Source organism: Pempheris klunzingeri, chromosome 24, assembly GCF_042242105.1.
Source record: "Pempheris klunzingeri isolate RE-2024b chromosome 24, fPemKlu1.hap1, whole genome shotgun sequence".
Taxonomy (NCBI): domain Eukaryota; kingdom Metazoa; phylum Chordata; class Actinopteri; order Acropomatiformes; family Pempheridae; genus Pempheris; species Pempheris klunzingeri.
Genome location: NC_092035.1, coordinates 6442853 through 6467401, shown reverse-complemented (window position 1 = coordinate 6467401; position 24549 = coordinate 6442853). Strand labels below are relative to the sequence as shown.

The window sequence follows — 24549 nt, the reverse complement described above, 5'->3', positions numbered from 1 at the left end:
GTATGGCCAGATGATAGGTGGTTTTTATTGAACCATGCAAATAAAGGCTGGATTCTTACCAGTAATTTGCTTTTTCATTGACTTTGTTTGTTGGAGCCTATTTAGTCTGAGGATAATCCACTGTGATAAATAGTTTTATTGGGTCTTTGATAGTTTGCTATCAAAATATTTCCCATCCAGCTTCAAAGAAACCTGTGAATTTAGTTGCTGGACTGAATAAAATCTTATTCTGAATTCAATGACAGTGAAATGGGTGAATAGCACTACCAATAAGTAAGTAAATATCATGCCAAACTTTTATGGGGCCTCAGCAACATTTGATTCCCAGTTTGTGGGCCCCCAGTGCTCCACTCACCACTGGCACCGCTGTCACCTTTACTCCTCACATCCTCTCTAGCTCCTCTTTCAGCTGCGTCACTAGGGATTGCTACATCTATCACCACTGCCTCGTCTGTCAATCGACATGATGTCTGGTTGGTTAGCCAGTTAGGTCACCAGTCTCTGAATCTGAAAGTCCCACGTGATCTTAACTCGGTCATTTGGGAGGTGTCCTTCATTCTGACCATCAGACTTGCAGCCCATACTTAACGCAGATGTTCCTGTGCAACTACGCCAGCCATTTGGTAAGGTTCATTCTCCTCTTCTTCTGTCAGCTGCTGTCTGAGGTCACTTGGCAGCTCATCTCCGGGGGGGGGGCATCTGACTGATGGCTGTGGCTGACCTCCTAATGGTCTACTCATGGTTGTCATTTTCCTGCGGTTCTCATTTGCCTGTGGGTGTTTGTAGCTGCATATACTATATATACTACAGCTACAGCTACAAACACACACAGGCAAATGAGAACCGCAGGAAAATGACAACCATGAGTAGCGTGTTTGTCATTTTGCTGCCATTAGGAGATCAGCCACAGCCATCAGTCAGATGCCCCCCCCCCCCCCCTCCCCCCCCTCCGGAGATGAGCTGCCAAGTGACCTCAGACAAGCAGCAGACAGAAGAAGAGAATGAACCTTACCAAACCTTACCAAATGGCTGGCTGCAGCAAGGTATGTCAGAGAGCCAAAACGAATGTATATCCAGCCATCTGCATATTTACACATCCCTATCTACATATTTACATACATACTTGCTTCTACAAGTGTTTGATTTAACATTAGGTAAATGAAAACCATGTTTAACCTAGGCAGACAATATAATCTATGGTTCTAAGCTATCTCCATGCTGTACTGGATATAGACCCAAATGTAAAATCATGTGTAACTGTTTTAGGTTTTTCTTCTCAAAGGTCTAACTTGAGTTTCTACATTTAAAAGCAAACATTCATCCAGGAGATTCAAGTTTTTTTAAGCGATGGATGGATGGATGGTTGTGGAGTGGCTTTAGGGATGGGGATGTTGGTCAGTCCACTCTTTTGGTCCAGAATACACAAATACCGCATGAAGTAGATACTGAAGGTCCTCCGAGGATGACTCCTAATAACTTTGGTTAAAAGTTTGTCCAATCCTTTGGTTTATGACTTCATTACTAATGACGTAAAGATATTGGAGTTGAACGGGGCCTAATCTTCTATGAAAATGCACACATAGACTTGCATACACATCTGCTATCTGGTTTATGGTGATTTTAATTTGCCCAGGCTTGGAGAACTTAAAGAATTGGATCATTTCTTTTTTCATGGGGTCTATTTCTTTGGGTTAAAGTAGTAATTGCTTTTATAATTCGGCTATTTATCAGCTTTGAAAACAACAATTTTGCCGCAATTCATTAGTAGAGTAGCAATAATTAATATGCAGAAGTTCTTTTTAATGTGCTGCAGGCCTTTAATTCATTGTGCATTGGATGAACTGGTCTTTTAAGAATTCTCTTGAAGTTAATGTATATCACCAGCAGATGTCACTGCAGGATAAGTCACAGCTTCAGCATCTCCAGAGTGATGTAATGTAATAAAGTCTGAATGAGGGCCAACAGCATTTCCCCTTAGGTTTACAGTTGTAAACTTATTTTAAATTTTACATTTATATTGTTTCTCTATAAGAGAGAAAAAATATTAGACTGATTACAGACACTAGTAACAGTATAATGTTAGGAATCAATCAGGACAGGTGTCACAACTGGAATTTGACAGACCTGTTGTTTCCTAAAATTGTGTTTGTTGTGTCTGATTCTAATTTTTGCTCATCTTATGGTGTAATACTGTACACTTTCACCTTGAATGAAACAATCTGAGAAAGACAAATATTCCTGGTTTAATTGGACGCAGCTGATACTACTACTACTGCAATTAAATGTTTTTTTAAAACAAATTCGAATAATAATAATATATTCATTAATTATAATAAGTGGATATATAAGTAGATAGCAATGAGGCAAATAAAATTAAACAATTAAAAGTAATACAAAATTTAAAAAAAAGAATTAAGACAAGAATAAAAAAAGCATTATATATAGCAATAATTAACATTGGAAAAAATACGAAATAAGACCAGCATTAATAAAAGCTCTACTGTTTATCTTTTTATAGAATATTTTATATACTCAATTTTTTAACGTAAAATTAAGAAATGTTATTTATGTGCTATTTTGTCATAGTGTAACTTCCATATTTCTGACAGCCTTGAAGGTGTCATCATCATCATCACCATCCCTATATGTTCCTCCAGAGGATGTGTATGTGTGTGTGTATGTATAAACATGATAAACGTGACGCGCTGCGCGTCAACATGTCCGCTGTTTTCTGCCTTCATTCAAAACGCGTGCGACACAGACTCACGCGCACGCGCTGCCAAGGAAAGCTGCATTACCAATTAAACACGAGCGTGCGCGCGCGCGCGCCACCGGCTGAGCATCTGGCGCGCGTCTTCGCGCTTCTGTCGTCGTTTCAAGCCATTCGCTCACGCGCGCTGCGGAAGCGTGCGACGGTACGGTCTCGCGCCACGCTGTCCCCTGCCTGCCCGCCCCCCCCCCTCCCTCCCCTCTTCCTCCTCCCTCGATTAACTACAAACATCACAATGGCAGGATTTAACGCGTAGCAACCGCTGCTCCATTTTATTCAAATTTAAAGCGTCGTGTTTGGGTTTATTTCCCGGGAAAATGGCGACGGGAGCAGGCTGGCAGCCTCCATACAACACCTCGACCACCAATACCAAATATACCCCTTCACCGACGTTCAGCATGTTCTTCGACGGGAGTTTGACGCTGGATTATACTCAAGACCTACATTTAAAGATGAGCAAGAAGATCGCACAGCTGACCAAGGTGTGTAAATACGAATGAATGATGATGTGTGTCCGGTCAGTCAGAGCAGATTGGGACGCAGCCTAGATGGAGTACTACTGTAGGGGACTAGAAGTGATGCTAAATTGTGATGTTTAGTGCATTGACTTTGGTGCAGGTCAGGTGGTCTGATGGTAATGTGTGCTGTGCAGGTATTTGAGGGTTCATAGGTCAACCATGAAATGCTCAGCCACGGTTGGTTTCTGATGCTAATTGTTATTTATCATCAGTTTTCAGGAAGTGCACTTCAATGCAAGGCAGAAATAGTTGCCCTGTCCTGTGATGATCCCACTACTATACTGTTGACACTGTGGCCAGACTGCATTTCATGAGTGATTACATTGAGAGCTTTCCAGATGTCCAGAGGGAAATGGAAATGTAACCCTCTGCCACACCACTGTTAAACCCGTGCATGTTTTTCTACCATCACATCACAGGGCTCCCATTGCCACTGAAGGGCTTAGGGAAGTTATGTAATCTTGGAGGGATGCAGGGTTTTTTGGCAGAGCTGCTTCTTTTGTAGTCCACCTGACACCACTGTAGGATAGAGGGATGCTGTTCTGTAGTAGAGAATGTAAAGGTGGCAGTAACGTTCATAGCTTAGGCTTGTTCGTTTTAGTGGATTAAATGTTAATGAAGCAGTTTGCTCGAGACAAAAGCAGAGAGTAAAGAGCAGAAGATTTTACATAACATGGCATGGCAGTGCCGTCCAAGTACAGAGTTAAGCTCTGTGTACAGTAGGATAAGCTGTACAGATACACACAACACTGCAAATTAATTGAAAATGTGGATATCCAGGATTATAATGTAGTGTTTGATTGAAATGATTGGCAGAGAGATTGGATTTAACTCTTTGAAGGTGCAGTTGGTTCTGCGTGCAGTTACTATTTTTTTCCCTCACGTTTATGTGGGTTTCCTGTTCCTCAAACCAAAGAAATGCAGGTTAAGTAAACTTCAGATTTTCATTATGGACCTCACAACCTGTCCAGGGTGTTTCTTACCCAGTGCATGCTGGGAAAGGCCTCTTACTATATCCATGAGTCTGAACAACCGGGTCTAAAAATTGTATGGATTGATGGTTGGAAGCTGCAATTTCTGATCCAGATGAGAACAAAAGATTTCTCGATATTGCTAGGATTACAAAGATAGGACTGGCACTTCGGTTAAACTCATTAGTATTTATGTATTTATGGAAGTTATTTCTTGCTGGACTCAGAAATGTGTTACCGTCAGGCAGCTCAGTCTATGAAAGCACTCTCAGTATTAATAATCAATACCAACATGACCCCCAGGGTCAGAGGCAGCAACCAGAAAAGAGAGGGTTGAATGTTGATAGCTGATAATTATTTCTACTTTTTCAGTTTAAAAATGGCCAAAACATTGTGGTGAACTGTTAAATGTAAATAATTTTCCAATTCATTGACAATCTGATTAATTAATGTGCAGTGGTGTTGAAGTCCTGATCCAGAAAATACATTTAAAAATTCATTTTTCAAGTTATTTCAGGAGTTAGAGTGAATTTTACTGCATTTGGTTGGTTGTTTTCTCAAGCTTCCTCAAAAGCTAAGCACGCTATCTTTGCTTTTTAAATATTGAAAGCGTCACGGCAGATTTCCAGTGTGCCTCTATGTTCTGCTCGAGTACGGGATTGTGTTGTGTGCACGCTTCCACTATCTGTCTTCTACTCATGCTCGGCGTTGTGTTACTTGTCTGTGGAAACATGCTCATTTCAAGCGAGTGAGTCAGATATCAGATACATTTCTATTCATGTGTTTCATGTGTTTGTATTGCTCTGCTTAGGTGTGATAATTCTTGCATAAACTGAACTCATGTTCTCTGTGAAGCTGTTGTGTCTTGGTGGTAGCTGTAACTATGTTTACAAGGAAGCTGTGACAGCACTTCTTTGCAACTTTGCACGTACAGCGTGCAGGTACTGCATTGTTCCCTTCAATAATTGTCATGCAGCAGTGCTTTAGGCGAGAGCGGGGGGAGAAAACAGGACATTTTCTAATCACAGAACACATGAGAACCTTCGGCAGCTCTTTGTACTCTTGTAATAACAGCAAAGGCATAAACTGAACCCCTCAAAATTCAGACAGAAACTCCAGACAGAAAATTTCCTGTACTATTGTGGATACATTGTCTGTTACAAGGCTTAAAGTTTTCATTGCACACATACAATAGGACACAAAGCCACCAAGCATTAGGACTTATTGATTAGCTAATTCAGCTGCACCATTGACTGGATTTAAGTGATTTAACCCTACCAACAGAACATGTACATGTTTGAACCACACCCCATAGGGTAGAATTTCATGTGAGATCTGCCAAACTTGAATAGTTTTAATCAACGTTTCAACTACTCGCCGAGAGGAACTATTGCTTGTTCAGCACATCAGATGGAAGACAAGAGCGTGCTGATTTGCTGCTTGTCGTGTAAATGCATGTTTATGCTTCAAATACAGAATGTCGTGATGAGTAATTATTATGGTTTCATAGCTGCATTTAACAACGAAATACAGCTTAACGAGGCTGGAAGAGGATTCTTTAGAAGAACATGTAGTTTGTTTCGGGACGTTGACGGCTCTCGCAAAGCTGGTAATCACATCTCTGAAGTTTAAATGATTACCTGCTTGTTTGATTGAAGTCTTCTTCTTGTCGTGTCCACTAGTAAGTTCCATAGCTTGGTTAGATGTATTTCATCCACAGCTGAACACTTTGTTGTCCTTTCTTATTAAACTCTGCCAAGTCCGATGCTGTGCAGGGATGGTCCAGCAGGGGGCATCCCAGGAGGTGCTGCATAGTCTGTGGTTCAGAATTAGAATTAGAATTAGAATTAGAATCAGAATCAGAATCAGAATCAGAATTCAGTACCACAGTCACACACTATGTCTCCGTCATACTTGTATACTTATTGATTTAAGTGAAAAACAAGCATTTGTGGGACAGAAATGATAACAGCTGTGCGTGGGGATGGGTATCGATAAACTGGCTCCCCGATTGGTCAGTACGAAAATACTGTTCACCTAATATTAATTCATTGTAACATAGCGGACATTTTCAAATTCCTGAATATCCCCTTTTCCACACATTTAAAAGTGTGGGCTCACGTTGTTACATTTAATGAAAATGCAGCTTAACGCAGCATCATACATAAAAAGCCAACGCTAGCTTCAACCGAGAGACTCTGTGTCCTCGTTCTTGCCTGGTGTGTTTGCGACTGAGGCTGGGATGCGGTGTAGTGATGCTCATGGAGCAAAGTGAGCGCGCCAACTGTCCTTGGAGCATGGAGTAGCACCAGAATGAAAGAAGGAACATTTGCACGGTGCCTTTACACCACCAAGCAGATGCGAAGCGCCTTTAGAAGGACAAAGTAAATGCACTGTGTACCCTTCAGCTAATTAGTAACAGAGATTGTGTTGCCACTTCATGGCGTGTCCGGTGGAGCAAAACAATGGACTAAAAACTGAAGTGTTTAGGGATCCCGTTAAGACAACCATACCTCTGAGAATAAGACACGTATTAATCCTTTAATTAGTGAATATGATGATAATCCTCTGAAAATGATGAGAGCAGAACAACAGGGTTTTGTTGGAGCTAAGTGCTGCGGTTGTTCTACTCTTTACTTATTATTGATCGTGTATTCAGTCGTTCAGTCATCACTGATCGACTGCACAGAATGTCCTCACAAATACCCCTCCTGGGTGCCCTATTGTCATTTTTACCTATATTCCTTGTACAAATCAGCTCTATAGCTGACATCTTGATGATAAATGGACTAAGTCTCTAAATCTGATTGATAATTTGCCTTTTGATGAAAGTTTGCACTTGACCAGTCATTTGTCCTCCTCTGAAATGGTAGTTAAAGTGCAGTTTGATTGATTTCACGTGTAGACTTGATCAATGCTGCACTGGTTGGGAAGAACTCAAGTTGAATTGGCTCTTATGATGAGGATCAAAGAAAAAGAAAAGGACCTTCTATGATATATATTATATTATATAGACATTTCTGTCACCTTAGCTGATAGTTCAGAAATTGCTGCTCTATTATTCAAATAGTCTTCGAATAGTTCACTGTGACCATCGAATAGTATTTTTGCTTGAAATGCATGTCCCTACTAAGTACTACTGTCAGAACACAGTGTTAGTCAGCAAATATGGCTGAAAGGTATTTTATTTTAAGTTACCAATTGCTGCTTTAAAATGTAAAATATTGAAGCTTCACAGCTTTGATCATGACATTAGATGAAAAGTCAGAGGACCACCGAAGTTATTAAATGTCATCCTCAGGGGACATGAATGTCTGAACCAAGTTTTAATGTATCCAATGGTTATTGAGACATTTCATTCAAAGTGCTAGAGGAAAAGTCAGTAGGATTCACCCCCTGGTAAACATGAGTTTCTGTGCAAAATGTTATGGTAATCCATCTAATTGTTTGATCTACCCACAGCATCCCTAAAGCTACAACTCATTTTTAATGCCTGAATTGATATTGTAGCCTATGAGTACAACATGATGAGACGTCATACCCGCTTGTACCACCACCCCAAGGGAGAGGAAGCAACTTAAAGGAAACTCCCACTTTTATCCACCACTTTGTTTTTCTGGATGCTTCTATGCTCAGCAGTGTTAATGATGATGTTTGCCACTCAGGAGCACCCATTGGTGCCGCCACAGTATAATCGTCTGATATACAGTACTGTGCAAAGTCGATTTATAAAATGCAAAATGAGTGATTAGAAAAAAAATACAAATCAAATTAATATTTGATGTGACAGCATCAATTCTTCCAGGTACACTGTCATAAAGTCAGGTGTATGATTAACCAATTACACCAAGCAGGTGATAATGATTGTCAATTTCATATGTAGGTTGAAACACCCTCATAATCTAAAACAGAAACAGCTGTGGGAGGCTTGCAACTGGGGGGGGAACAGTCAGTCTCTGATACCAAGGTGAGGTTGTGGAAAACAGTTTCATGCCACAGGTCATACACCATGACAAGATACTTAAGATTTCAAAGCCGACTGGGGTTTCAAGACTCAAGCTCTTTTGAAGAAACACAAAGAAACGGGCGACCGTAGATGTAATGGTCACATTGTGCAGATGAAAGACACATCGTGTTTATCTCTCTTCAGTGTGTCCTTCAAGAAGCCACTGAACCCCAAAAATGCTCCCTAAGCATAGCTTCCATGTGTGAAAGTGTGTGAATGATTAGTTTCCTCCTGATGGCAGTGTTGGCAGCCTCCCATCACTGTATGAATGGCTTGTTAATGTGAATATAGCTCTTTGAGTGAGTCCAGTACAGTCCATTACTTTGAGTTTTATGGTATATACATATGTTTTAGAAACTCTTCAAAGCATCCTAAACCATGTTAGAACTGTTAATGTCACTCATCAGTCCAAACTAACAACATTATTTGATCAACAAATACATTTTTATTACTGGTTATTGATTAATTGCTTTTGCAACAGAATCACTGAGACACTGAGGAAAATTGAATTGTGTGCAATTATTTGCGGAAAGCAAGCTGCAGTGTTGGACTGGAGACACAAATACTAATGCGAGGTATCTTTATTCATGGGAGATGGAGAGACAAAGAAGAAAGAGAGATGAGAGAGAGGAGAGAAGAAGATAAAGAACAAAAAGGGGAAGAGATAAAAGGATGAAAGCAAAGGGAGAGGAGAGAGAGAGATGAAAGCAGCAGGCACACCGGCGTCATTAAAATAATCATGTATAATTGAGGGAACATTTCCATGGCTGACTTACTGCTGGGAATCAAAGGCTCACACTCGTGAAGAGACACATGAACAGAAGGCTAAGATCTACCTCAGTCTGACTTCTGAAGCTGAAAGAATAACATAGTGTGATTTTACTTAGTTGTTGATCCGAGTGGTGTTTAAATGTCAGAAAATTATAATTAAATGGCTGTTCTTGTGCCTTATGGAGATTAAATGTATATACATATCCTGTAGGAGACAGAATCTTATATGCATATCATTTACTTCCACCACATGTAAGGCCTACTTATATTTCTGTTAGAGGGCAGACATGACTGACAAGATCTTGTTCACTCAGGCTTGTTTGGAGAGAGTGCCACAGCCAACACAGGGCTTTCTCTGAACAGAAACACCTCCACACAACTGTGGATTATTTTAGCGCTGACATTACTTAGCAAAGCTTCAAAAGAGCAGACAGGAAGATGAGAAGAGCTAGACGGTGGAAAATTACCAATGCGGCTGCCAAAACCGGCTACACCAGGCAGCCAGACAGAGCCTCCTTTTAACATTTGCTATCTAACCATCCATCCATCCATCATCTATACCGCTATATCTTAAAGGGTCACAGGGGGGGCTGCAGTCAGTCCCAGCTGAAATTGGGCAAGAGGCAGGTTACTCCCTGGACTGGTTGCCAGTCAATCACAGGGCGGACACGTCAGACAACCATTCTACACCTACAGGCCATTTAGAGTCACCAGTTAACCTACCCTGTACGTCTCTGGACTGTGAGTGGAAGCTGGAGTACCCGGAGGAAACACAAGCATGGGGAGCAACCAGCAATGTGAAGTCAAGTCTCTTCCACATAGTGAGGCGCGTTAATTGATGCATCACTAATCTTTGCTCTCTGTGTTATGTTTAGCCGTCAGACTTTTCACACAATGTCCAGATTTTATTTTTTATTTAACACCCATTGCTAATGAACAATTGTGGACAAACAGTTTAGACACAAAACACAAAAGGAAATAAATGTGTTTTTCAGTAACTGCTGTAAATCCACTACTCTGTCTGTGGACAATGCCGCCTTTAATCAGAGTGCAAAAACCTATTTCTCTCCTAGCTGATGTTTTTGGTATTGATTTGATGCACTGTTAATGCAGAGCCAAGCTTTACTCACTCACTGTAGCACTATTGATCTGCCGCTGAAACAGTTAATATGAGCTTTTCTTTTCCATCCTCATTCTGTCATTGAATTCTCTTCTGGTCTCCAGGTAATTTATGCCCTCAACACCAAGAATGACGAACATGAGGAGGAAATTGAGTCTCTGAAAGAAGCCCACGAAGACGAGGTATGTAAACGAACGGGCACCAAACACCAGTGATTTTATAAGGGACAAAAACATGTGATTAAGGTTATTTATTTTGTCAGTTTTCTCCTGAGTTAGGATCCGGTCTGTTCACTACTTTAGTGACTGGCAATGAGCTGCAGGGGGAGGAGAAGGGCAGCAGGCAATCCTCTGTCCACTGCAATTTTGGAGTCAATTTGTGAGGAACTCTCCAAAATCATGCAAACCCAGAGTATTCATGCTGCTTGTCTGCTTCGTGTTTAGTTATAGATTTTTCATCTGAACTGCACAGAAAAAATGCAGTACATACTTAACAGCGCAGTGATGTTGTTAAGGTTTCCACTATATGAATGCAGATAACTGCCAAAGGAAAGGAAAGACCAACATAAAGTGTGTTAGTAACACCATTCTTCAAAGAGCTATCCCCTCATTTGGTGTTTTGATGATGATGATGATGATGATGATAACATTGTCTAACACGTTCCAAAATCTTTTTACCTTGAGTAAAACTATTCCTGTAAACTTCCAGCAGCATATTTGAGCTGCCATATATTTGTTCCTGTAACTTGCTACCTTCCATACAACTCTGATTGTTACCAGCCAACAACCCAAAATGTTACAAATTCTTCTAATGTATTGTACGATAGATTTCCTGGACTGGTTTCACATCAGATAAAATAAATCTCTACCGACAGGGAGAGTAAATTTAAGGCCTAAGCTTATATGAAACAGTTTTAAATGTAGTTAATTTTATTCATGTCGCTTTCAGAGCGAAGCGTTAGCATACCCTGGTCTAAGGTGTTAATTTAATTAGTGTTGCTTTCAAGTGTTGAATTTTAAAAGTGGGACCTTTCTCCCCCTGCCAAGAAACATTTCTTGGAGGCAGCAATGTTGTGTTGGCTCCTAGCGTTATTTATTTCCACATATTCTGTGTATGTGGCTTTTGGAAATCCTCTAGTCGTTGTAATCTAACAAAAGTTTTTATGTGACATTATATAGCCAAATGGGCTCTGCACATTATCTCAAAAGTCATTCATGAGACTGAACTTTTAATTTACTCTACTACTACAGCTTTCAAGCTGTTTCTGATTTATTTTTTTTTGTTTCTCCTGCTTAGGTCCAGCACATAGTGACAGAAACCAGAGACAAGATCATGCAGTACAAGAGTAAGATGGTGGATGAGGCAGACCTGAGGCGGCGGCTTGCCAGTCTAGAGGAATCTGTCGAACTCCACGAACACATGAAGAGACAGGTCATTCACCGCTGCTGGGTACCATGGGGGGTCATTTAGTTTGGTTGTGTTTAGCGTGGCTTACTCTAAGCATAACGTGGATGTGTTTGAAGAGCTTCACAGATGCATACATTCTGGAGATCCTCACGTCATGTTGTATCATAGTCCTGCAGCAGCCTTTCATTAATTCAGTTAATTAAATCGGAATTGAGCTGTACGGCAATGAATAATCTGGTTATAGAATACAGCAGTGGTTGCATGAAATTAGTACATTTGTGTGATGTATTGCGGCCGCTAATAGTAATGTAAAATAATGTAATGCAGCTGTTGTTTTGTTGCTGTCAGGCTTTAGCAGAGTTTGAGATGTACAGACAGAGAATGGAGGATTCCCAGCTCTGCACCGAAGCCCAACACACACAGAGAGTGGTCTCCATGAGCAGGGAGGTAAGAGGTCTTTACTCGCCCACACACACACACACACACACACACACACACGACAAAAAAAATGAATGCATGTGAGATGTTGTCTGCTATACTCAGCCATTAGTAGCATAAATGAACAATATGAGATGTGCTTTATTGTGCTTATCAGCTCTACAGTAGTGTACAACATTTAGAAGTGAAGTAAGACAATTGAACACACCAGCACATTCTTAAGTGGTGTATGCCGATGGTGCTGTTCCACTGATATACCGCATGCACATTGTATAAGTGCCATAAGCCAGTAGAACAGCAGTGGTAATAGTGGTAGTCCTAATCAGCATATGCTGAAGTGATAGACTGACTCTAAAGTTGCCGTAAAAAGCAGATTGAATGTAAAGAGATGCGAGGTAAGTCACCATATTATCATGACACCCCATGTATCATATCATGCCATCACATGACACGCTTGTCATCCATGCCTGCTTTTGTAGAGTCTGATGGCAGTGGGCATAAATGAACACCCGAAGTGTATTTAGATGGGATGAGCTGGTGGCTGATTGAGCTCAGTTCACCCTCTTTTCATCTACGTTGGGGATTGATGTATGTTAGCGGCGGTCTTGTCCCTCTTCTTCCTCTCTGCCACTGCCTTCACACCGTCCACCCTCAGCTTGACCGAGCAGAGACAAACAAAGATGCCTTCTTTATTAACTTGAGTGAGTCTGCTGGCATTACATCTCATATTACATTTTTGTATATTTTTTCAACATCATCTCTGTCAGATCTATGAAGTAACAGCAAACATAGGCAGGCTTCTTTTGTTGTCGCCGTTTCGACGCCTTGAAGTGAAGAGAAGCTGCAGGCATTTGTTTTGGCACTGAGAAATAACAAATAAGTGTACTAACAGTATATTAGTGTTAAATGTTTTGCACTTTTGCAATTATTACTGAGGTTTTTTCAAGAGATGCTGTTAGCATTTTGCTTGGCACAGGTAGAGACAGGGTTGGCAATAATACATTAATGTTTCAAGCGGAATAGAACATGTTTCGTGATTTCAATTAGGTGGAGGAGATGCGTCGGGATTTTGAGGAGAAGCTGCGGGCGTTCAGCCAGGCTCAGGCCCAGTTTGAGGCGGATAAGCGGCGAGCGCTGGAAGAGCTGAGGGCCACCCACCGGCAGGAGGTGGAGGAACTCCTCAACAACCAGCAGAACCAGAGTGCCACCTCCACCGAAGACCAGGAGAAACTGGCCGAGCTCCATAGACAAGAGGTGGGCTTAGAGCGAGAGAGGAAGGAAGATAGATACTATATGGATTGAAAGCATGTCATCTTGGGCTTGTGTGAAGATTTTATACAGCAAGTTAATTGATGGGGTAATTGCTGTTTTAGAGACTTTTTTTAGGTGTTTCTGGAATGAAAATTGTAAAAGGGATTGTTTTGTTGGTGCAGTTGGCTTATGAGTATAATATAGACCTGCCGTGGACCTTAGTTGCATGTCATTCCCTTATTTTATTCCCATTTTATCTTTCCTCTTAACTGTTAACTATCTAATATAAGACTAATCTTTTAAAAAAACAGGAAATTCTGTAATGTTGCAGAATATTTTTGCAGTTGCTGGTTTCATTCCAAAGATTTCTAAATGTGTTTCAGCAGATTTTGAGTCCCTGTCACTAAAAAAAACGACCTGCTCTTCATTTATCCATCTCTCTGTGTAGGTGGAGGCATTAATGGAGAGGGTGGAGGAGCTGACAAAAGATAAGGTCCGTCTGGTGGAGGAGTACGAGGCCAAGTTGGGCAAGGCTCAGGAGTATTATGAGAGAGAGCTGGAGGCCATGAGGAGAACACACCAGCTCACCACTGAGAACCTGTTGGCGTGGAAAAGGACCGAGGTAAAACAACTACACAGACAGAAACTAACATTTCTAAAATACTAACTCGCCTCTATCAAAGGAATACAGAACTTGTCCAAAATGTTTCTTCATCTCTCTGATTAAATGATGTGATTCTTTATGTATGCGAAGGTTGAGCTTCGTAAGGAGTTCCAGGCGCAGGAAGCAGCGCTGCAGCGCTCGCTGTCCAAGCTGAGGAGTGAGCTCCAGAAAGCACAGGAGGAAGCCAGAGAGAACAGAGACAAGACCAACAGACTTCAGACATCATTAGCCAACGCAGAGGGAACTATCAAGGTGTGTTTGTATGTGTACGTGATGCACATACAGTAAAAGAAGTGAACTTTTCCAGTGGCCAATAGGGGGCAAATCTTTTGGTAGCAAAAAGAAGTCTGAATGAATCGAAGTCTATGAAAAAGTGAACCTACTTTTCACTTGATTCATTACCTCAGTAGACAATAAAGATGACAACAGCCATGAAACCAAGACGGCAACGTCCGTAAAACGAAGCTCTAGGCTTCAAAACAGCGGTCCGCAAACCAATAGGTGACGTCAAAGTGGCTACGTCTTCTTATATATGGTCTATGGATGCACTTCTGTTCAGGCAAACCAAGGACACTCAGTCATGCAGTCATTAAATCGTTTGTAAGCACGTGGTTACTACTGCTGCTCATTCAAACCACCCATTCCTTCACCGTATTTACAGCATTCTCAACAAATTGCAAATAGTATGAAAGTCATCCTTTGGTTAAATTTGGAAAGTGGGCTAAATTGGATGAAAACCAGCTGTAGGAAACAAAGATAAAAGTAAAAGCCTTGGGGCAAAAACATTTTTAAAGAATTTCAGAGTGGTGGAAAATGTAATGTGGTGTGCACTGATGGTCCTGCAGGCAAATCAATAGAGTGTGAATAGCTGGGTTTATGTGACTATGCTGTGGTGGGCGATGTATAAAAGACACTGAATGTTGGACCTCTGTGGACTTGTGTTTGCGTGCGCGCTGCAGAATCTGCACAAGCAGCTGGAAGAAGCCATCCAGGACGGAGAGATCTGGGTGATGCAGCTGAAGGACACCGAGTATGAACTAGAGGGCAGCAGGGAACGGGTTCAACAGCAGGCAACTGAAATCCTCCATAAAGCCAGTAAGATGCGCTTCTACCTATTGTCATTCACTGCTTTGCTGTGCACAGACGTTTTACACATCTGTTAGAAGGACATCATTCTATTACAGATCTAGAGATTTAGCTACGGGCAAGAACGTTGGGGGCAAAGAGCGCTAGCCTCCTACAGCTTTGGGTCACATACCTTAAAAGTGTGTAGATTCACTACTAAAATTACACTCAGTGTATGAGTGTAAAGTTACACTCATATATATTTATGTAATGTTTTTTTTTTTTTTTATAAATTGTTGTTGACATGCTTAATTATCTAATAGCACGTCTGCTCCACCAGCCTTTACAAGAAGCACAATTTCATTTTAAGAACTGTGTTGCAACAGTGTTGGCCACACAATAACACCAGAGCAGCCATCGTAATATGTATTCACAATTCTATGGCTGTTTAGAGCACCCAATTAATTTATTGCATGTACCTGTACAACATAATCAGGAGTAATAACCCAATCAGCATCATCAAATGTAATCAGTGATTTACTTTATGGCCAATTGAAAGCATTTCTAAAAAGGAATATTTGTAATGTTAAAAACTCTTTTAGCCTCTTTCTCTTCTTGGAGCATCTGCTCTCTTTATGGCTGCTTAATTTCACTCAAAAAACACACTTGTGCACCACATCATCTTTCTTCCCTTCCCATTTACCAGTTTTCTTCCATATTTATGAGCAGGATGTTTTCTCTCTGTGACCTTTGTTAAAGCTGATACTTATGACAACAACATTAACAGAAAGTGCACCTCTTCTTCAGCAGCTGTAAACAGTAAAGCAATAATCATGCCAAATAGATCAAATCAATTTTAAAGGTTGTGTGTTAGAGGCTCAGTGTGTTGAGTCCTTCAGATCCCTTGTCGTTTTGAGTGAATCAATGATTTTGCTTTGACTGGTCCAGGTCAGATCGGCTCTTTGCAAGCTACCCAGATGGCCCATGAGGCGACCATCAGGAACCTGGACCAGGAACAGAACCGGCTGAAGGAGAAGATCAGCAGGCTGGAGGAGGAGAGGGAGGCTTTGCTGAACCAGAGCCAGGCTGCCAATGAACAGCACAAACAGCAAGTGCTCAAATTAGAACAGGTACTACTAACCCTCCTTAATCCCAGTCCAGCTTTAGGGGATGAATAAGATGATCTAAATAAATAAAGTAACTACAGCTTGTAGTGTGAATTTCTGTGGCTGCATCATCATGTCTGTAACACACACTAAGCGCCTGCTCTGCAAAGCAAGAGCTCTGCATTCAAAGCCTTACTAAAGTATGTAACTATCATAGCAACATGGACTTAAAGAAGCCATGTTGCAGTAAAATGTTCCTTCCTAAAGTAATATAATATATGATTATATCGTTATAACTATTTTAATCAATATTATTAATTAATGTTTTGTTCACCTTTTATAGGGTTACAAAATGTGTATATTGAGATGTATGTCATATACTGCAGCCTTTAAAGATCGAAGATATTTCTGAGCTATAGTGCTCAATTTATATAATAGAATGTTTCTTGCTAAACGCTGTGTCACTTGAACATTTTTCACTGTGCTCCTGAAATGTTTTCATTTAGGAACACAGTCAGCGTCGAGCCCTGCTTAGCCAATTTGTTTCTTTTTATTCTCTTGAGTCTCTGCGGGAGGAGCACCAGGGTTATGAGAAGGAGCTCACCAGGCTGAGGGCACACTACGAGGAGGAGACACTTCGCTTTAGGGAGGCGCAGGTCAGAGCGCTGGAAGAAATGGAGGAGAAACACCAGGCCATGAGGGAGGAGGCCCAGCAGGAGAAAGAGGAGGAGAAGCAACTCCTAATGACGGTAAGCTCAATGGTAGGATTCAGTGTTTACAACACAAACTATTATATTACTACTATAATTGAACGCCCAGATAGAAATGACGGCAACTATAGTACTGACAATAGGAATATGACTAATAATGAGCAATATGGTAACTGTGAAAAACCTGACAATAGTTCATATATGAATAATAATAACACAAATAAAATTAGTACTGTCAGTGGCCGACGATCCGCAGCAGTTTTTCGTGGAGGCGAGAGTACCACAGCGAGGTAGAACCAGGACCAGGATCCACAGGAATCTGAGAGATGAGAAAAGCACTAAAAGGCTCCAAGTTCAACTAGTCCAAGTTAGTAACGGACATTAAAGGGCCATGTGGCATAAGGATGGAGAGAAAGAGGAGAGAGGAGTCCAGTGCATCATGGGGAGTCCCCCGGCAGTTTAAGCCTATAGCAGCATAATTAGGAGCTGGTCCAAGGCCTGAGCCCCCTCCCCAACCCAAACTTGAAGGAGATTAATGAGGAGTAATAATAAATAAATGTTCACTATTATTTCCACCTATTGAAGCTAAGCATTCCTTATATATAGAATAATAATGAATCGGGAACAATTTAGATCATTTGAAGATCATTATTTCATCAACTACTTTACAATCTTAACAGTTTGAGAAGAATAATGGGGAAACATGTTATGTCCCACAGGTTGATGTGGATAAATGCTGCAGAAGTGACAACATAATTCATTCTTAAAGACTGAAACACTGTGATCACTGTGTTTCTCTGTGTTACCATATGGCTGAATCTGACATTTACATCCTGCTCTCTGAGTGCATCAACTGTCACTGCCAACGAAAGCACTTGCTCAGCTTGAGACGCTCTCTTGTGGTTCGACCATCAAGATGTGTGGACACATTTCAACAATTTTGAATATTTTAATATATTAAATATGAACATAGACATCTTGATAAACCTTATATGTGGACCCCATGGTGATAAAACATGCAAAAGGACCACAATCTAAGTCATCAATTTTCATTTAAACACTAATTACATATTCAACTGCAGCTCTTGAGTGTTGCCCACAGGGTTTTGTATCTCCATTCAATGCAGCAACATCAGCAATTAAACGTCCTCCTCCGAGCAAATGGCCTCAGTTGTTGAAGAAATATGTATCTCTAAGAAATGAGCAGCTCCCTCAACTGACTGCGCACATTTAATTAGGTCAACATTAAGACCAAGAAGTGAAAACAACATCACTCTCTGCCTGTGTTTCCCTCTGCGGCTTTCATTCTGTCATCTGTTCTTTCTCCTCTTTCTTCTCTCTGAGTTCAAACATGCTGCTTGATGGGAATACAAATGTCCTTGTTGCCAAAGGACCAAGAATGTCAGATCAAATTACGCTGATCAGATTAATTTTCTCCGATTCATTCACCACAACAGCATTAGATTACCAACAACAAATGGTTGTAAGCAGCTACGATGACTGGACTATTTCTTACTAGTCTCTGTTTTGATTTTCCAATGTGGGTCCAAGATGATGCAGGGTGACATCACTAGAACAGTCCAATCAAAGAGTCACTCATGTTTATAGCTCCTGGTTTGTAATAAGTCGGTGGGACCAGAACTAAAAGGCAATAAAGAGTTGTTATGTGTATGTATAATTATTTTCCCCATGAATGGTAGAAGAGGAGGAGCACTTATTTTCCCCCTGCTCGCAGCCCTTACAGCACATTAAACCCAATTCATTCACGCTCACTTGGCTCCACCTGCATTCAGTGAACACTAGGAATCCCATACATTCTGTAGCTTGTTGGCATGAGGCGTGAAGGCAGCATGGTATAAAACTACCGTAGAGTAACTAACACTGTCTCAAAAATATTACAGCTTTTGTCTAAAATGAAGTCATATTTTCGGCCTCTGAAATAATTACAAACCTTTTGGATCTTAATTGATTTTGAAATCAATGTGCTTCTCTCTGTCTTTTTCCCTGTTTCTGCTCTTTCATAACGTTTCTCTCTTCTTCTTCCTATTGAGCTCACAGTTGAAATGCTGTTTGAAGCTGACTGCTAATTGGTTGATTTTCACTGACATTAAATCCTGCCTCCAGGCCAAGTGGGAGCAGTGTGTTACCATGTGGGCGTGTGTTTATAGATTCCCTGAAAGAAAGAAGGGATGGAGAAAGGATTGATGAAGATGGAAATATTATGTAAGCCAGAGCCGTGCTGTGCCTCATCATCTTTAGATGAGAGATTAGATTGGATAATGTAGATGTCTCTTTTAATTTGGTGCGAAATTAGATTAATGCAGGACGATGGAGAGGGGAGAGGGAGACAAAGATGGAGGGTGGAGATGGAAAGAGAAGACAGTACTGGTCATTTTTAACAGCAAATGTCATCTTCTTCATCTTCATTTTTCTTTTTTTAGCAAGAATATTAATGAGTCTCAAAACTGAGCTAAAACAATGACTCATTCTACAAATTGCTTGTGCTGCATTAATTCACAATTTGCCACAGTCCACTTAAGGTCAAATGAAACAGTAGAATCATACAGTTGCACTCAAAATTATTCAAACCCAATTGCAAATTAGGTGTATTGGCAACATTTATAAACTTTCAGCTGTGTTCAATGAACATCTCGAACAAGAACAATTGAAATAGCTCAACACAACTAATTTTACAGGTGGTTTCTCCAGATTCAACACAATATGGCACTCTTAATGATGACTGCAGCCTTAAAATTATTCCACCCCTTCTTAACAAACATGTTTAGTACTTAGTCCAGCACCCTTTTGCTGTTATGACCTGCTGCAAACGTAATGCATAGCCAGACACCAGGTTCTGACAGCAGGTTCCTGAGGAATCATACCACTGATCCATAGAGCCAAAAAGTTCCAGTTTTGTTTCATCACTCACCAGAACAGAATCCCAAAACTTGTGGCTTGTTTATATGGTTTTGAGCATATTGGAGCTGACTTGTCTTGTGCTTTTGGGTCACGTCTAGGAGTTCGGGCATGGAGGCCTTCAGCGTTTAGTATGCTGCCACCAAGTCTTGCTGCAGGTCTATAGAAGACACTCAAGGGTTTTTGGCCACCTGCCTCCTCAGAAATCTGGTGGCAGCCTTTGATAGCTTCCTGTCTTTGCCACGTCCAGGTAGTGCAGCCAGTGTTCCTTTAGCTTTGAACTTGTGAACTTTGCTTCCAACAGTATTTCTAGGAACATTCAGTGCCTTTGCTGTCTTTTTGTATCCTTTTCCTTGTCTGTGTAAGGCAATGATCTCCGCACTCTTTGGACAATTTTCTTGACTTACCCATATTTTTAAAAATGCAGCCAAACGTCACTGTGAACAAACTCTTTGCCAAGTGTGTTCAATCTCAATCACATTTGATGCAACTAATGAGGCCCTTGATTAGTTGCCTCAGGAGTGCTTGAGACAACACCTGAAGTGCTCTTATGAGAGATTCTATTCAGGGCTTCAATCATTTTGAGGCCGCAGTCATAAAAAACGGCATTTCGTGTTGAATTTGGAGAAACCACCTGTAATATTAGTTGTGTTGATCTATTTAAATTGCTCTTGTTTGAGCTGTTCTTTAAACACAGCTGAAAGCTTCCAAATGTTGCCAATACGCCTAATTTGCAAGGGGGTTAAATAATTTCGAGTGCAACTGTATCTATAATTTCCCTTTAGTTGAGGTCTCTGCTGTGGAAGTAGATAAATTCATTAATCGGGTTGCCAGACTGAAGTAGCTGTGACATAATAAACAGCCTTGACTTGACTTGACTTGTCTGTACTCATTAACACTCATGCTTGAGTAGCTTGAGGTCACTGCTTCACTGTTTCAGTTCAATGATGAGTGACCAAAGTAGTGTACAGTTACCATCTGGGGGTTGGATGCTGACATTACTGTCAGTGTCAGTGTGTGCAATGTCTTATTGAATGCAGGAGCAGGTAAAGACCAGAGCTGCATTCGTCATCGTTACAACTTGCATGTTTCATACTTTCAGACATATTTAAAAACCTTACGAGCGTTGAGGTCGCGGGAGTTTGTCATCGGCATTACTTCAGCAGATGTCAGGCATATACAGGGAAACATTTGTGGGAATTAATTGCTAAAGGAGACCAAGAAGTAGACGAAGTAGAGGGAAATCTGAGAATTTCGTAAGAGAAAGTCAGAGTGGCTCAGAAAGGATTTGGTGCTGTGGTTTGAAGGATTATAGAATCTGGTTGGTTTGACGAGATGGCCTTTTTGATTTAAATGACAACCCACATGTCCATACTTCAGTCTTGACTCCATGTTACGGCGCAAATGGGATTTTCAGTTCTCCTCTTTTTTTGCAGAAATGAAAAAAGAGTTGCTAGGCCCTCAAAGTAAACACATGCAGTGATGATATGTCCTTTCAAGTATCAACATTGTGGGTTTATATGCCAGTGACAGTATATGAATGTAAAGTTTTTTGAACAAATCTTTAGTTTCATTGTTGGCCCCCTGAGCTTCCTCTATATTTGATCTTTTCTGATTCCTCTTTTCATACTTTTTCACCGCTTCCTGTCTCTCTTGTTTCCAGAAAATGAGTCAGGAGTTTGAGATTAAGCGTCTGTCATTGGAGGAGCAGCGTGACCGCCTTCAGCAGCAACTAGACAACTTGAAAGAGGAGCTCTCAGCCAAGCTCAATATGGCCAATCAGGAGGTACAAAACGCCAAGTCGACTGCTTAGAGCCCTAAAACGTAAAAGCAATCTCCTGATGATGACAATGTGATAACCCTCTGTTAATTTCCTCAGGTGTCCCACCTCCAGGAGCTGGTGAGGGAGGGGGAGCAGAACCTGGGATCAGCTCAGACGCAGATCGCCTGTCTGAAGGAAACTCAGGAGAAACTCAAGATAGAACTAGATGCCACCAGATCACGGGTCCGCGAGACCAGCAACCTGCTGACTGACTTACAGGTGAGGAAAACACTGAAACCTGAAAAGTAGAAAAGGCTTTATTTTGCAGGAGCATCATTTCTTTGGCACTTCCTAAAACAGCTTCTTAGAAATGTGTTACTAATTACAGGGAAAATAAGAATGCCCCTTTAACCCAAGGAATTATTCATCCATTTAATAATAATTGGACTCAGTTCATTGAAAGTGTACCTATTGAACACTGTCACTATTTTTGCCTATAATTAGTAGTTCCAGGAAATGTCTTGGAAGTTAAGGATCAATAGAAGAGCCAAAAACTAGCAGTGTATAACTTACAAAGACAAAGTAGGTGTATCTAATGGATGGGTGTTTGAGTATTTTAACAAGCTAAACTACTGACCTTCTGAGTCTGTCGTTTGCAAAGACACTAAAAAACTGTACAGGATAAAAGTGGGTTTGTAATCGTAGGTCAGCACACAAAGTAGAGTTTGAACATAGATAAATGTAGCCTTTATACCAGCTTGTCTCAGATGAACAAGATTTTGCACACTGCCGCCTTTACTTGCTTTATTTCTGATGTCAGCTGGCCCAGCCAATCAAACAAACCTCCGTTCATGGAGCTTGGTTTTGCAGAAAGCCAAAGTGTAACTGAGAGCGAGAAAGAAAAAAAAAAAAAAAAGGATGGAGAGACTGAGGAGGGGAAGAGCATTTTGAATACTGGAAATAAGATTTAAGTGAGTACAGTACTGAGACCAGCTGTGAGATGATGATGAGGCTATTATAAGTTGAGTGGGCCTGTGAGCCCTGCTGATATGAAGAGATGGGAGAGCCAGGAAGTGTGTGTGTGTGTGTGTGTGTGTGTGTGTAAGGGAAAAGGAAAGAGACTGGGTGTTTTTTACTGATATTATACGTAATAATTGATGTTGGCAGTTGTTGGATCATCATCTAATCATCACAAATAATAAAGATACAACAAAAAGGTTGAAATTTAAATCAAATGAAGCAAATTAATTGAAATCAACACAGTGAACAACACCAACATGCACGAAGCGGATGAGTGGAAAAGTCCCAGCTGGTGGGAAGTCATAGATGAAATTAGTGAATAAAAGCTGTTTAATAACTGACAGAACGATGGACGGTAAAAGAGGCAGTGGACAGAGAGACTGAATAAGGAGTGATCATTAGATGCTCTGCTTTCCCACCAGAGCGCAGGGTCTATAAAAAGGATTTGGACTGTTTAAAATAGGGAAGCCTAACACAGGATTGCATTTTGTATTCCTGCTGAGCTCATTGCAGGACAGACACAAACACTAAGCCAGCCGAGCTCTGCTTCACAGTGAATTAAGAGCAGCTATTGTTTAGCAGGGTATGAACCCTTGAGTAGCTTTTTTTTTTTTTACTTCTATCGAAGGGCAGTAAAAAGAGCTCAAAATGTTCAGCTAAACTTTTGTCAATTTATAGTTGACATTACATTACATTTATAAAGGAAGATTGAAATAAACAGAGTAGATGGTACAATACACAATGTGTATTTTTTTCTTTTTTACTCCACCAGTTATCTGACAGATGAAGTTACTTTTCAGATTTAGTTTGATATAAATAAAACACACAAACATGCAATATAAGTATTCTTAATGCACACATCTCTTACAATGTAGTCATGTCATATTTAAGAACATTGTGCTCATAATCCTTAGTTTGAGTGCAGACTTTTACTTATAATACTATAATTTTACATTCATATTTTGGTTATTTTTCCACCACGAGTTTTAAGAAACACAGCTAAAGTGTGGGGTTTGTATGGCTGTAGGCTTTGACATGTCGGAACATGCTAATATACTGAAGGCTGAAGCTATAGCAAGTAAAGATGTATTATGATGCGTCATACTGTTTGGCTGCCCTCAAACTTTTCTCTTCCAAAAATATATCCAAAAAAACCCAGATAACTTGTGAAACATCCTTAAAACAATGTTGAAACAATGAAGCATTAATGAAGAAGAAGAAAAGCTACAAAGAGTCATTTTAGAAAAGGATGAAGAAACCAGATGAGAAACTCTGGTCCAGATATTTTTTGAAAATTCTTCTTGAATATCATTTCTGGGATCCTAAAGAATTGAGCCTGAATTTAACCACTCAGGCACCTTATCTCAAAGCTTTTTGGTGTTTTAATGATCTCATCGGCCGATAAAACCCCCGGAGCCTCTTGAGCAGCTGGAAACCGCTGACCCGGTGAAGTTAGCTTTTGCCTCGGAACCAGCACATTAGAAATGCCCCGTAGCTGTGGCATTATAAATAGATGTGAAGGTGGGCAGCATGACTCACCCAACGTTCAGCTATTGAAATGCTGCATTTGGTCAGAGACGGCAATTTGAGGAGATTTTCTTACTTTCAGCAGCTTTACATTGTAATTCAGCACTCAAACCATCACAAGTTTTTATCTTGACAGAAGACAGAAGCCATTATCTTAAAATAATAAGATATAATAAAAAAAATAGAGCATCTAGCAGAGTGTCACGGCTAAAGGTTATGCACCTGTTTGTGTTTGTAGGAGGAGATCGAGACCCAGAGACAGCAGCATGATGCCAGGGTGATGTCCATCAGAACAGAAGAAAAACAGAAGATGGACAAGATGGCAGATGACTTGGACCAGAAATGGAGAGATGCACTGCGGTAAAAAAAAAAGAAAAGTCTCCTTTATCCTCATACAGTATGTCTTACACTCGCTGTCAGCCTGTCAGTCTCACCCCCTCTGCTTCACAGTCACACTTGTTATTAGCATAACAAGTCAATTTGTTTTGCTAGAGTAAAATATCCAAATATCCAAACTCTGCCTCTCA

The 24549-nt window shown here is 40.7% G+C and overlaps 1 protein-coding gene across 1 annotated transcript in view; it reads left to right on the top strand.

The window, feature by feature from the left end:
• The first annotated feature begins 3087 nt into the window (after positions 1 to 3087).
• Positions 3088 to 24549, top strand: part of LOC139223778 (protein FAM184A-like) — a 33999-nt gene continuing 12537 nt past the window's right edge. The window contains exons 1-13 of the mRNA XM_070855771.1: positions 3088 to 3252; positions 10261 to 10338; positions 11453 to 11587; positions 11912 to 12010; positions 13049 to 13255; positions 13701 to 13874; positions 14007 to 14168; positions 14876 to 15011; positions 15930 to 16111; positions 16651 to 16836; positions 21377 to 21499; positions 21593 to 21754; positions 24261 to 24382. Of these exons, the coding sequence (XP_070711872.1) occupies positions 3088 to 3252; positions 10261 to 10338; positions 11453 to 11587; positions 11912 to 12010; positions 13049 to 13255; positions 13701 to 13874; positions 14007 to 14168; positions 14876 to 15011; positions 15930 to 16111; positions 16651 to 16836; positions 21377 to 21499; positions 21593 to 21754; positions 24261 to 24382 (1931 nt within the window). The remainder of the gene's footprint in view (positions 3253 to 10260; positions 10339 to 11452; positions 11588 to 11911; positions 12011 to 13048; positions 13256 to 13700; positions 13875 to 14006; positions 14169 to 14875; positions 15012 to 15929; positions 16112 to 16650; positions 16837 to 21376; positions 21500 to 21592; positions 21755 to 24260; positions 24383 to 24549) is intronic.